Source organism: Delphinapterus leucas, chromosome 7 (assembly GCF_059928025.1).
Source record: "Delphinapterus leucas isolate spDelLeu-1000000601 "Yukka" chromosome 7, BTC_Dleu_Yukka2, whole genome shotgun sequence".
Classification (NCBI taxonomy): Eukaryota; Metazoa; Chordata; class Mammalia; order Artiodactyla; family Monodontidae; genus Delphinapterus; species Delphinapterus leucas.
Window position 1 is genome coordinate 2,647,806 of NC_143135.1, and position 13,224 is coordinate 2,661,029.

Here is a 13,224-nt window from a genome sequence, read left to right on the forward strand (position 1 = left end):
TTAGCCCAGTGCAGCCACATGCAGGTGGTCATCTGAGAGCCTGGCCGCTCCAGTGAACTGCCCAGAGCAGCCAGATGGTGGCTCGCCCCCCAGGCGTGCCCAGCTCTGGGTGCGCGGAGCCAAGATCGTACCTGGCACCTCACCTACCCTGCAGGTGAGAGCCTTGCAAATGGCACGAATAACCGCATCTTCTGTCTCTCCCTGCAGCCACATCTAGGTCACATGCAGCACAATGAATGTGCCCCTCATCTGCGACTGCGGCTTGGGCGTCAGCAAGGTGGGATTTGCGGGGACAGAAGCGCCCCTGGCTGTGTTCCCAACCATCCTTGGGAAACTTTGTCAGGATGGGAGTGCCGGGTGTCCTCCCCGGGGGCCGCAGCTCCTCCCCCACACAGGCTGGCCACGTCAAGTCCGTAGAGCAGGGTGGCTGTGGTGAACGTGCATCAGACTCATGGGGCGCTTGGCTTGGCAAAAGGCAGGGGGCCAGGCCCACCCAGAGTTTCTGCTTCAGCGGGTCTAGGGGAGAGGGTCAGGGCTTGTACTTCCCACCACTTCTCAGGGCATGCAGAGGCTGCTGGCCCGGGGCCACACTTTGAGAACCACAGACTTAGAAAGAACAGGCCAATTACATATGATAGAAGAGCAGACAGTTGTCAAAAATAAATCATGCCCATCTATTTACTGTTTGATTTTCCCACTTCCGAGAGTAGAAGGAGTTCTCCACCTTTAGGATGAACAAAAGTCCACTGGTACTAGGTGACAAACTGACACTCAGCCTCCACGACAGGAGGACAATAGGGATGGGTGGGGACTGAGGCCAATGCTCTGCCTGAAAGGGCATGTTTGCTGCCTAGTGACATGCAAGAAAGCAGGCCCAGTATTGCCAGATTTTCCTGTTCTTCAAGAGAATTTAGAAATTCAGGGTTTTTTATTGTGATAAAAAATATATATAACATGAAAGTTACCACCTGAAATTTTTTTAAGCATACAATTCAATGGCATTAGGTACATTCACCTCGTTGTGCAACCGTCACCCCCACCCACCTCCAGAAAATTTTCATCTTCCCAAATGGACACTCTGTCCCCATGAAACACTCACTCCCCATCTCCCTTCCCCAGCCCTGGTCCCACCACCTACTTTCTGTCTCTATGGATCGAACTCCTCTAAGGACCTCACCTAAGTGGGACCACACGGCATGTGTGGTGACAGATTTCTCTGTCACGTAACAGGGTTAACAAAAGTATATACATACATACATTTGGCCTGAAGGTTAAACGAGATGGTGAATGTATGATTAACACCGTTTCTGGCCAGTAGGAAGTTTCTAACCATTACCTCCTGGGAAATCGGGCTGATCTCATCTTGAGATCCTTACCTTAATTACATCTGAAAAGAGCCTTTTTCCAAATAAACTCACGGGTTCCAAGTGGACATATCTTCTGGGGGCACCACTCAGCCGACTACAGTGACCTGGAGAAATTGAAGCCTAATCCAGTCTCTGTACCCTGACACTGAATTGATTCTCAGAGACAGAGCTCTGGGGTGAAGTAGAAAAGATTCACTTTATTGCTTGGCCGGGCAAAGGAGGCCACAGCGGGCTAACGCCCTCAAGGCTGTGTGTCCCACCCTGGAGGGGGTAGTGAGGAGTTTTATAGCGATGGTTCAAACAGGGCGTGGTCAGCTCACGGACGTTCTTCTGATTGGTTGGTGGTGAGGTAGTCGGGAGTCGGCATCATCCACCTTCTGGTTCCAGCCGGTCTGGGGTCTGTGCGCTTGTGGGCAGCAGACTGTTAACTTCTCCCACCTGGAGGAGGCTCCAGTATCTGCAGAACAGCTCAAAGATATTGTTGTGTGTATCCCTTGATGGGGAACCAGGACCCTGCCCCCAGGCTGCGCTATTGTTTCTCCTAACTGCTTCTCCCTTGTCTCTGCATCCACTCCCTTCCCTAATTAACAACTGGTTGAACCTGCTTGTTGGAATTCAGGGAAGATCACGGAGGCCGAATGAAGCCTATTTCCTGTAATCAATTAAATGCAGGGGCTTCCCTGGTGGCGCAGTTGTTGAGAGTCTGCCTGCCGATGCAGGGGATGCGGGTTCGTGCCCCGGTCCGGGAGGATCCCACATGCCGCGGAGCAGCTGGGCCCGTGAGCCATGGCCGCTGAGCCTGCGCGTCCGGAGCCTGTGCTCCGCAACGGGAGAAGCCACAACAGTGAGAGGCCCGCGTACCGCAAAATCCTCAGTGTGGGCCGGCACTGGAGACCCCGGGAGGAGGTGGTGCTGCCGTCTTGAGTCCCACGGCTGACGGGGAGCAGAATTCCTTCCTCTTGGGGGACCTCCGTCCTTTCTCTGAAAGCCTTCAGTTGATTGGATGAGGCCCACCCACATGGTGGAGGGCGGTCCCCTTTACTCAAGGTTGACTGATGTCGATGTTAATCTCACCTTCTCAGCAACACTTAGACCAGTGTTTGGCTGGGGATGGGTCAAGACACACCCAGGAGAACCAGTTGGGTGTGTTAATTTCCTTGGAGACTGAGCCGTTAGACTTCCGAGAAGGGCCGCCCAAACTCCCCAGATGAAGCTTTTGTTGCTAGCGGTGGCCGCTGGCTTCCAGTCCCGTAGGCTCTGGAGTCTGGAGCAGCATGAATGGTGGAGATAAGAAAAGGCCTGGAGAACCTTCCTTCATCTACTGACCATGGCTGAGCTGAGTGAGAGAGGGGCCTCGACACCCCTCCAAGCCCCTCCCGACGCACAGCTATAGACTGAGCTTTATCCACCGGGACAGCTGCCAGCCACTGCAGCAGGGGGAACGGAACGTTCTGAAAGCCCCTGCACATCCCCCACTGCATCTGCAGAAGCAGGAACCCAGTCTGGGGCCGCCCCGCGATCCTTCCTCCCAAAGTTTCGCGGTCTCTGAGCCTCGTCTGCTATCTGCTCTCTCAGAAACCGAATTCTCTCTGAATAATTCCCCACCAACAGGACAGAATGCATTTACTTCCCACCACTCCCACCCCACTTTTAGGGGTTTAACTACTCAGTAGTTTGGAGAGGGGGAGTGAGAATAAATTGGGGGGCAGGGGGCAGGCAGCGGGGGGCTTATACTTCCCCTGTTGTAACTGCTGCTGGGTTAGTGCCCTGGGGCGGCCGTGACCAAGGGCTGCTGTCCTGGTGGTGAAACAACAGACATTTAGACTCTCCCGGTTCTGGAGCCCCAAGTCCAGAATCAAGGTGTCGTCAACTGAAACAAACAAACAAACAAACAAAAAAACCCTGCACAGGCTAAAAGCTGAGAATTATGTTTTACTTGGCAGACTTGCTGAGGACTCGAGCCCGGAAGACAGGCTCTCAGACAGCTCTGAAGAACTGCTCTGAAGAGGCAGGGGAGAAGCCAGGATATATAGGGGTTTCGCAACAAAAACCAGGTCGTCGGTATGTCAAAAGATTATTGCTAATTAAGGAAAAACACATATCTCAAATTAACAAATTGAGCGCTTTTCTATGTATGGGAAGATGCAAGCGTCTAGGCTCACTGGAATCATTCCTTTGATGTGCACCTCAGCTATCTCGGGCCAGTATCCTGCTTTTCTCCACCCTCAGGGTGCACAGTCGGGCGGCTGCAGTGACTGATGGCTTGATGGCCGCGACACCCTTTGTTTACTGATATGACAGGCGACCTTCTTCATCTGCCTTGTTTCAGGGCCACACTCTCTGAGGGTCCAGGGGAGGATCTTCCCTGGCCTCTTCCAGCTTCTGGTGGGTGCAGGCATTCGTGGGCCTGGTCTGTCTCCATCATCACGGGGCTTCTCTCTCCCCTATTCCCTTCTCTGTCCCAAATCTCCCCTCCCTTCTCTCTCATAAGGACACTTGTCATTGGATCTCAGGCCCACCCTAAATCCAGCATGATCTCATCTCCAGATCCCTAAATGAATCACATCTGCAAAGACCCTATTCCCAAATAAGGTCACACCAACACAGGTTCTGGGGGCAGCCCGTGGACCTATCTTGGGGGCCACCAGTCAACACACTGCAGCTGGTTTCTGCCTCTGCTCTGCTCTGTGGTGCCCATGCCGGGGCTGGGGCTCCTCTAGCTACTGCTCCCTGAGAGGTTCTGCAGATTGAAGGCGGCGGGAGGGGACAGTCTTCCCGTTCAGCCTCCCGCCAGCAACAGCGATCTCCTGCATCCTCCGGCTCCATCCACACAGCGCCCAGTGGCCATGAAAGAATGGCAGGGCAGAACCCCTCCCAGCCCTGTGGGGCCTCCTCTGAGCCCTTGTTCTGCAAACCCACTGCCCGGTTCCTCCTGCAGCCAAGCAGTGTCGGGTGGATCTGCTCTCTACCCTGTTTGTGCTTTTGAACCCCCAATGCTGTGTGACCACCTCCCTGCATTCAATCCCTCTGTTTGAAATCCCTGGTGTGGTATCTCTTGCCCCGACATGTATAATAATTTGTCCTGCAAGGTCAAAACTTAACGTTGCATTCTTTTCCATTATGGTTTAGAATATTAAAAAAGAATGTAAAAAAACAAACAAACTAAATACTACAAAAAGTAAAAAAAAAAAAAAAAAAACCCCAAATAACAACTTAACGTTGCCCCATGGAAAATATTCCACAGCCACAGGGGAGGAAAAGATACTTGTTATCTCTACAAAGAGGCACAATAGGAAACGGGGTGTATATAAAGTAGGTTACATACCTGGGGAAGCATAAGATCACAGCAAAAAACCCCCAAATTCCTCACCGAAATAGCAACGTGTGACCAAGACGAATGATCAGGCAGCAAACCATCTATCAGGACCGCAGCCGACTGGGCTGTCTGTCTTTGTTTTCCGTGAGGCATCTCGTCTGCATCCTCCCAGGCTTCGGGCAAGCCCCTGGGTGGCAGGAAGGAAGTGTCTGTCTCCAAGAGGGGTCGGCACGTAACAGGATGCTCTGCATGGACTCATTTCCATCCAAGCGCCATGACTCCTCCTGGGCACTTCGGTGTAGCAGCAGGTTGGGAGTGAGACCCCTTGTGGGGGACCTGCAGCCACGGAGAGGCAGGACGAGGCTCAGCTCGGAGTCACCCAGCCCACTGTAACCAGAGCGGTCGGCAGACCTGAGCACCGTCCATGTCGAACCAGGGTGACCCTGCTCCTTCTTCACCGCCGCAGGCGCGGTGCTCCAGAGCACCCACCCAGCCCTCCGTCCTGCACCCAGCCTCAAACCTGCACAACGGCCCAGTGTCTCTTCTCGCCTTGTCTGGCGTGCTCCCTAATAAAATCCTCGTACCTTTCATCTCTTGGTGTCTGGTTCTTGGTGGACCCAGATTACCACACAGCCGACTCTCAGATCGTTTCCGAATGATAGAACGAATGGTTTAATCCGCATGAAAGCAGATAGATTTATCTTCCTAAAAAATAACAGAAATTAACTTAAATTGCACGCTTTCCCCCACTCACTTTCCGAAGCAAATGTAGAAGCCAGTGTGTCCCTCACCCCATGGTTCTTTCCTCCCCCGCCTCTCTCTTTGTGGCCTTAGTGTCCTCACCTACAAGGTGGGCAACAGCGCGTCCCAGCAGGGGTTCCTCGGGTGCACTTCTTCCCTGCAGGTCATTTGCTGAAACCCCTTAGTGGCATTTTGACACAGTGCACGGGTCTGAGAAGGCCATCGATGGTGGTGCTGTGACCCAGAGCCATCCCCAGTGGCACGTCAGGGTTCCCCGCCGTTCACTGTGCACTGACACACGAGAGCCCAGTGAGGCGAGTTGCTCCTGAGGGCAGATCTGGCCTGGCCTATGTCTTTCAGAAGCTGTTGGTGGGAATGGAAGAAGAAGACTGGTTCATCGGAAATGAAGTTCAGAAAAATCGAGGGAAACTCAACCTGAAATATCCCATCTCTCGGGCAGCCATCACCAACTGGGACAACATGGAAAAGGTAGGCTGCAGCTTCTGTTGGGTGGGACCCGCTCCCAGGGCCCCCATCGATGCCGAATGGCGGCCCCGCTGCCTGGCACCTAGGAAGGGATGTACCGCCAGCATCCAGGGCTCTCCCGGCACTTCCTGGCTCTGGGTCCCTGGAGACACTACACAACGGTACTAACCTCATCGATTCTAGAGTCAGAGACCTGGGCCTGAATTTTGCCTCCACCATTTATGATCTGTGTCATTTTGGACCAGTAACTTGGCTCTCTGGTCCTCAGTTTCCTAATCTGTAAGAAAGGGGTATAACTTTTCCTATCACATAGCGCTGTTGTGAGGATTAAAGCTGACGATGGATAAAAAATCCTAAATCCACTCCACACCTATTAGGATGGCTGTTACTTAGAAAACCAACCAACAAACAACGCCCACGCCCCACCCCCAGAAAATAACAAATGTTGGTGAGAAGGAGGGATTAGAAAACTGAGACTCTGAAACACTGCTGGTGGGAATGTAAAACGGTGCAGCCTCTATGGAGAACAGTATGGTGGGTCCTCAAAAATTAAGCTAGAATCGCTGTATGGTCCAGCAATCCTCCTTCTGAGTGAATCCCCAAAGAACTGGACGCAAGGACTGGAAGAGATGTTTGTACACTCACGTTCATAGCAACATGATCCACAACAGCTAAAAGGTAAAGTGACCCAAGTGTCCTTCAACAGATGACTGGATGAGCGCAATGTTGCCCGTCCATAAAATGGAATATCATTGTCTTAAAAGGGAAGGAGATTCTGACATAGGCTACAATGTGGACGAACCCTGAGGACATGATGCTAAGTGAAACAGGGCAGTCACAAAGGGACAAACAATGTATCATTCCACCTTACAGGAGGACCTAGGGTCTTCAGATTCTTAGAGACAGAAAGTGGGCTAGTGGGGGCCAGCGGCTGGGAGGGGGTTGGAGAATTAGTGTTTAATGGGGACGGAGTGTCCATTTGGGAAGATGGGAAGTCTCTGGAGATGGATGGTGGTGACGGTTGAACAACAATGTGGATATACTTAATGCCACTGAACTGTACACTTAAAAAAATCTTACAGTGGTAAATTTTATGTCCTGATGTGCTGTTTCGCCGAATGTTTTACTTTTGTTTTAGGTTTGAAGGGTTTGTTAGCAAAAAGACACCACTCGTCACACAAATAGACAATTTCAATTTAACTTTAATAGAAAATCATTAGAAAGGAAGAAATAGAAATGAAAAGGGATAGAAAAGTAAAAGCACGTACATCGCCAAATTGGGCCGACACCTACACCCAGACTCAGCGCTGGGAATCCTGAAAACAGCGATCTGGAGTCCCAGCTGGGAAAGGTCCCAGGCACTGCGTCCACCCCACGGGTGAGACTTCAAATTGCAGTTTAGGGGACTGTCGCTTATAATACCAGGCCGCTAACTGATATCATCAATTTGCATGCAAATATGCAGCTCTCGGTTTCTTCAGCAGGGCTGTTTATCTCATTTTGTGTATCATGCGAATTTCTAGACCCCCAGGAAATGACCAGGTCCATGAGGCTCAAGAAATTCCATGATCCACTCCCTTCTTTTTCTTTTTAAGTTTTAAAAATTAATTGTATTTATTTATTTATTTTTGGCTGCGTTGGGTCTTCGTTGCAGTGCACGGGCTTCTCATTGCGGTGGCTTCTCTTGGTGCAGAGCACAGGCTCTAGGCGTGTGGGCTTCAGTAGTTGCAGCACATGGGCTCAGTAGTTGTGGCTCGCGGGCTCTAGAGCACAGGCTCAGTAGTTGTGGCACACGGGCTTAGTTGCTCCGCGGCATGTGGGGTCTTCCCAGACCAGGGTTCGAACCCGTGTCCCTTGCCTTGGCAGGTGGATTCTTAACCACTGCGCCACCAGGGGAGCCCCTCCCTTCTTTATCTTAAGTGCCGCCAGACTTGCTGGCGGCAGCTCACAAGCAGGCACGTAGTCCAGGCAAGATCACGAATCGGTTCGAGGCCTACTATCGCCTCTGAAGCCTGAGCAGACGACTTCCATTTCAATCCTCCTAACACGTGCCCCCCGCTCTCCTCAGATCTGGCACTACTCCTTCTACCAGGTGCTGCACGTTGCCCCAGAGCAGCATCCTCTCATGCTGACAGAGCCGCCCTTGAACCCGACGTCCAGCAAAGAGAAAGGGTTGCAGGTAAGAGGCCAGGTGGTGGGCAAGGGGGTCAGGGAGAAGGCTGCGTGGAGGGCAGCTCGGGCCTCCCCCCAGCCTCGGGCTCCCTGCGGAGAGACTGAGATACCAGCTGAGACCCATCCTCTTTGACATTAGCGGCAAGAGTGACGGCTGCCTCTGGAGAGCTCGCCAAGCAGTCTGGTACGGGCGAGGTGTTTAATCTGAATTATTTCATCTAGACCTATGGCTACTCTATGGGCAGGGCGATTATTAACCCCTTTGCACAGATGAGGAAATTGAGGCTTCCGGGAGTGGAAGTAACTTGGCTGAGGTCACCCAGAGAGTGGCCTGTGGACCCGCCCAGACCCTGGGATCTGAGTGCACAGCCCCATTCTCAACACTGATGCCTGGTGTGTCCTGCCTGCAGATCTAACCCTGACTTAAAAGCTCCCAGACCTCCTCCATCTCTGGGCCTCACGCAGGGCCTGACACCCCCGCACCCCAAGGAGTTGATGGTGTGTGCTGGTCGGATTGCCCCAGATTGAACTGGGTGGTGGAGCCCGTCGAGGCTGCTGGGGAAAGGGGGGTGCACCCCCAGTACAGGTGGCAGAGTACCCCTCAGGCTGGAGCGGGGTCCAGGTGAGGTGGGGACCACAGGGGCTGCCTTGTTGAGGACTGAGGTGAGCCAATTAAGCAAGCAGCCATGTCCCACCACCTGGCCCCGACTCCCTGGAGCCCAGCGGTGCCTCCTGCCGTGAGCGGTGACCCAGCGGGCATGCCCAGTGGCCCATGCACCACCTGCACACAGAGGAGGCTCGTGCCATGGCCCAGAAGCAGAGCACCGTGCAGCACAGCTCAGGATGCGTTCCCTTACGCCACCTCGTGTAACACAGCACTCAGGGGAGCCAGTGGATCGCTCCTGCACGTGGGCAGGTCGGTCACAGAAGTGGGCCCCGCCGGGCGCCATGTGGACCTGGCACAGGCCTGCAGCCTTGCCACATCAGATACCAGCTCCGAGAATGCCAGTTGCCCACTGGGGCCCCTGTGAGCTGGAGAGAGAAGACAGAGACAGAACTGTCCCTCACCCGAGGGAATGTGCCACTCCAGACTGTCTTATTCGGGGTCCCCCAGAGAAACAGCACCCGTAGGAGATACACATATAGAAGGAGGTTTATTATAAGGAATTGGCTCATGTGATTATGGAGGCCAGCAAATCCCAGGGTCTGTAGTCGGCAGGGTGGACCCCAGGAGAGCGGATGGTATACGTTCCAGTCCAAAAGCAGGAAAAACCGACGTCCCAGTTCAAAGGCCACCAGACAGGAGGATATTCCCTCTTATTCAGGGGAAGGTCATGCCTTTTGTTCTAGCCAGACCTTCAACTGATTAGATGAGGCCCACCCGCTTTGGGGAGGGCAACCTGCTTCACTCAGTCTATGGGCCGAAATGTCAATCTCACAGACAGACCCAGAGTCATGTTTGACCCAATGTCTGGCCCTTCCGTGGCCCAGGCAAGTAGACACATTAAGGCACCCTCACACAAACTGCACTGCTGGCCACACAGCCTGTCTTGGGCACTTCCCCACCCTTCCCGAGCCCACTGCCTGCCTTTCTGTCCTGACTGTCTCCAAATTTACCCTCTAATCGTATCAGGATCCCAGCAGGAAACCAAAGCACACTCACGTCAGGTAATGTTGGTGAGGGTTTATTAAAGAGATTGCGTACCAAGGTGAGCATGAGTCTTAGAAAAGCAGCACGAGGGGGTTGCAGAGCCCCCGGGTGGTGACAGGGAGCCGTCCCCTCTTTTCCACTCCCAGGGCTGAAGGAGCAGCAGGGGGATACCTGCATTGGGAAGGCTCAGCAGGTAGGGAGAGGGGCCCTCAGGTCTCCAGCACCCTCTCCCGCATCCCCCGGCTCTCCTTCTGCACCTCCATGGGCAGATCCCATGGAGGTGGGTCACCTCGGGGGGAGTCTGTGACTACAGCCCAGGACAGAGAGAGGTGCCCAAGGGCGGAAGCTCCTGCAGGCTTCTGAAACAGCAGGCGATGGGGGTCTGCACCGGGGCACAAGGAATGTCACCTCACTGTGGACAAATGGGCTTCCCCACATCTGTGGGCGCCACCACGAGCTCCCCATCATGCAGGCCCCTCCCAGCAGGGTCCCTTCCCTGCCTACGTCCCTCTGTCCTGCAGCCCATGTCCAGAGCTCCTCCCGGAGACTGGGACAGGCTGAGAAGTGCAGGGTTGATTTTTTTCCTGGAATGAATCTGTATCTGAAGAGGATTTCTGGGGGCCGTGTCCCAGAAGAGAAGCCAACGGGGGAGCAGCCCAGCGTACAAGGAAGGGCCCAGCCTGGCCTTAAGACCTCTGGCTGCACCAACGTGTGTGACCTCAGGCGGCTGACTGGTCCTCTCAGTGTCCTGGTTTCCTCCTCAGAAGGATGCTAACGGTATCGGCCCTGGGGTCGCTGTTGAAATGAAATGAGTTAACGCTGTAAAGCGCTTGTCCCAGTGCTTAGCGCCGATCGAGCACTCAGTAAATGCTGGTTCTTGTCCCCTGGCCTCAGTTTTCTCATCTATAAAGTGGGAGTTTGACCGCAGGAACCCTGAAGACCCTTCCAAGCTCTGTGACCTCTGGCCTCATGCCAGGCCAGGGGGAGCGGAGGTTGGTTTATGTCTTTGTGTTTTTAGGGGGAGCGGTCTCTAGTTGGAGCATAAAAGATGCCCTCCCTCCTCCATCAGGATCCAAATTCCAGGATTTAAATTCCAGGATCCACCAGGTTCCAATGTGGGGGGCACCCAGGAACAGCACAGACTTACAGGCTAGTCTTTGTATGGACATGTGTTTTCACTTCTCTTGGGTAAATCCTCAATCCCCCCAGACCCTGCTCTGCAACAACGCACTTAGTGGGCAGCACGCTTGGTGAGTAATGAGCTCGGTGGCGTATCTTGGCCGTGTGTAATACTGTGTTTTAGTAGAGATGTGGATGGACCTAGAGACTGTCATGCGGTGAAGTAAGTCAGAACGAGAAAAGCAAATATTGTATATTAACACATATTTGTGGAATCTAGAAAAATGGTACAGATGAACCTGCTTGCAAGGCAGAAATAGAGACACAGACATAGAGAACAAACGTGTAGACACTAAGGAGGGAAAGGGGGGTGGTGGTATGAATTGGGAGATTGGGACTGACATATATACACTAACTAATATGTATAAAATAGATAACTAATGAGAACCTGCTGTATAGCTCAGGGAACTCCACTTCACTGTACAGTAGACACTAACACAACATTGTAAAAAACTATACCCCAATCGAAAAAAAAAGTGCGGTCTTGACCCGGTTAAGAGGCCTTTGCTAGAGGCCGGTTAATTTCCCTCTTAGGCAGCTGGTTAAGTCTGCACCTCAACCGCTCCCCTTATGGTCCTGTCACACACCCCAGGGCCACGATACACCTGCCCTAATCACTTCAGAACCGGGTACCAGACCGTTAGGGGCTGCCCCGAGTCCCTAATGTCACTGCCCCTGCACAGAGGCCATGAAATTATTCAAAAGAGCCAATCCAAGAAACCCGTGCAACCTAGCAGAGCACCCCGCTGGCCACCCGTGAGCTGCCCCCGGCAGGTCCAGCTCACTGTAACCCCGTCCTTGGGTGCCGCACCCCCGTGGCCCGGCCTGGCAACTGTCCCTGCTTTGGAGCTGTACGTAACAAAATCTGCCTTCCATCTGTCTGAGTGACACCATGTTGGGTTCTGCCATCAAAAGAACCTGTAGTCCTATGGACACGTGTCACCATCTTGCAGGAGAATCATTCGTTCACCCAGCCAGGTTCACAGAGGCAGTGCCCTGCCGCGTTCAGCATCCGTGTTCACATCCCACTTTTGCCACCTGCTCCCTCGCAGTCTTGTCCACTGGTCTCTCCTGTGGACAAGGGGGGGCTCCAATATCACATACCCCCGGGGGATCACCACGGGCTGTAAACGCAAGGCTGTGCCTACCCTGTTCACTCCTTCCACCTTGTATACAGTCAGCACCCAGGAGAGATTTCTTGACCAAGCCACGTCTGGGCTAAGTGTCTGGCATGCACTTAACACACAACGACTGTTAGCTTTCACTGTTCCATTTTAATAAAACAAATGAATCCTCCCAAGTGTGAGAATTTCTGTAACATCTGCCTGCCCTCAGAGAACAGAAAGAAGGATGTATTCAGTGGAGGGACCGGTAACGGCTTCACAGAGGCACTGGGAATTCAGCCGCATCCCCACTGTGAAAAAACGGTGGTTCATAAGATGACGTGATGCCCTGTGATCAGTCCTGAGACGGTCCATAAGGTGCTGTCCCGTTAGTACCTGGGAAGAATGCGAGCCCATTTTACAGACTGGGAAACAGTGTGGCAGAGCTCGTCAGGGCAGGGCTGGCATTCCTGACCCTGTTGTCTGGATCCCTCAGGGGGAGCCCAGTGCTTCGGGCCAGTCGGCCTCATGTGCTCATGGAATTAAGGGAAACCCGCCCCCTGAGTGTTCCGCGCTTTCCCGCTGATCCTGTTTGAGACCTCCAGCGTGCCGGCCCTGTGTTTAGCCATATTCCCTATATGGCTCATGGGTAGGTGGCTCCAACCCGTGCTCACCCTCCACCTTCAAGGACGTGTGGGTCACCAGTGAGGAGTGTATGAGGACATCGGTTCCTCCATCGTCAGGAGGATAACCCTCTGATTGTGACTGTCCGGACCCCATCGCCTGTCTCATGAGCACCAGCTCCAGGCTGAGCCTCAGCTTGGCTGAATTGATCAGAGCTCAGAACTAACTCAGACATGAAGGTGGCCCTCCCTCCCCCCAGACTTCGACAAGAAGGGTCAAGAAAGGACGGACAGCATCTTGGGAAATGCTCGCAAGGCACTCACTATGTCGGAGCAGAGTCACGAGGGGAGGGAATTTCCGGCGACCCCTGTGTATTATTTCGGCGTGGCTAAGCTGTGCTTCAGTAACAAACATTCCCCAAGTCTCAGTGTCATAAAACAAAAGCATATTTCTCACCCGTGCTACACGTCCATTGAAGGTCACAGGGGCTCTGTCCTGCTTTACCCTCACGCCAGAATCTGGCCGACAGAGCTGACACCATCTAGAACATTGTCATGTTTGTGATGTGAGGATAACAGGCCACTG

At 53.3% G+C, this 13,224-nt stretch overlaps 1 protein-coding gene across 1 annotated transcript; it reads left to right on the top strand.

Moving 5' to 3' along the window:
* Positions 1-232: 232 nt before the first annotated feature.
* On the top strand, positions 233-12,843 carry LOC149748662 (uncharacterized). Its single transcript, XM_089914213.1, is given in 6 exon segments — positions 233-342; positions 5,781-5,913; positions 7,979-8,210; positions 9,880-9,926; positions 12,641-12,727; positions 12,730-12,843. Coding segments are annotated over 6 exon segments (654 nt in total). The 3' UTR covers positions 12,775-12,843.
* The last annotated feature ends 381 nt before the right edge of the window (positions 12,844-13,224 follow it).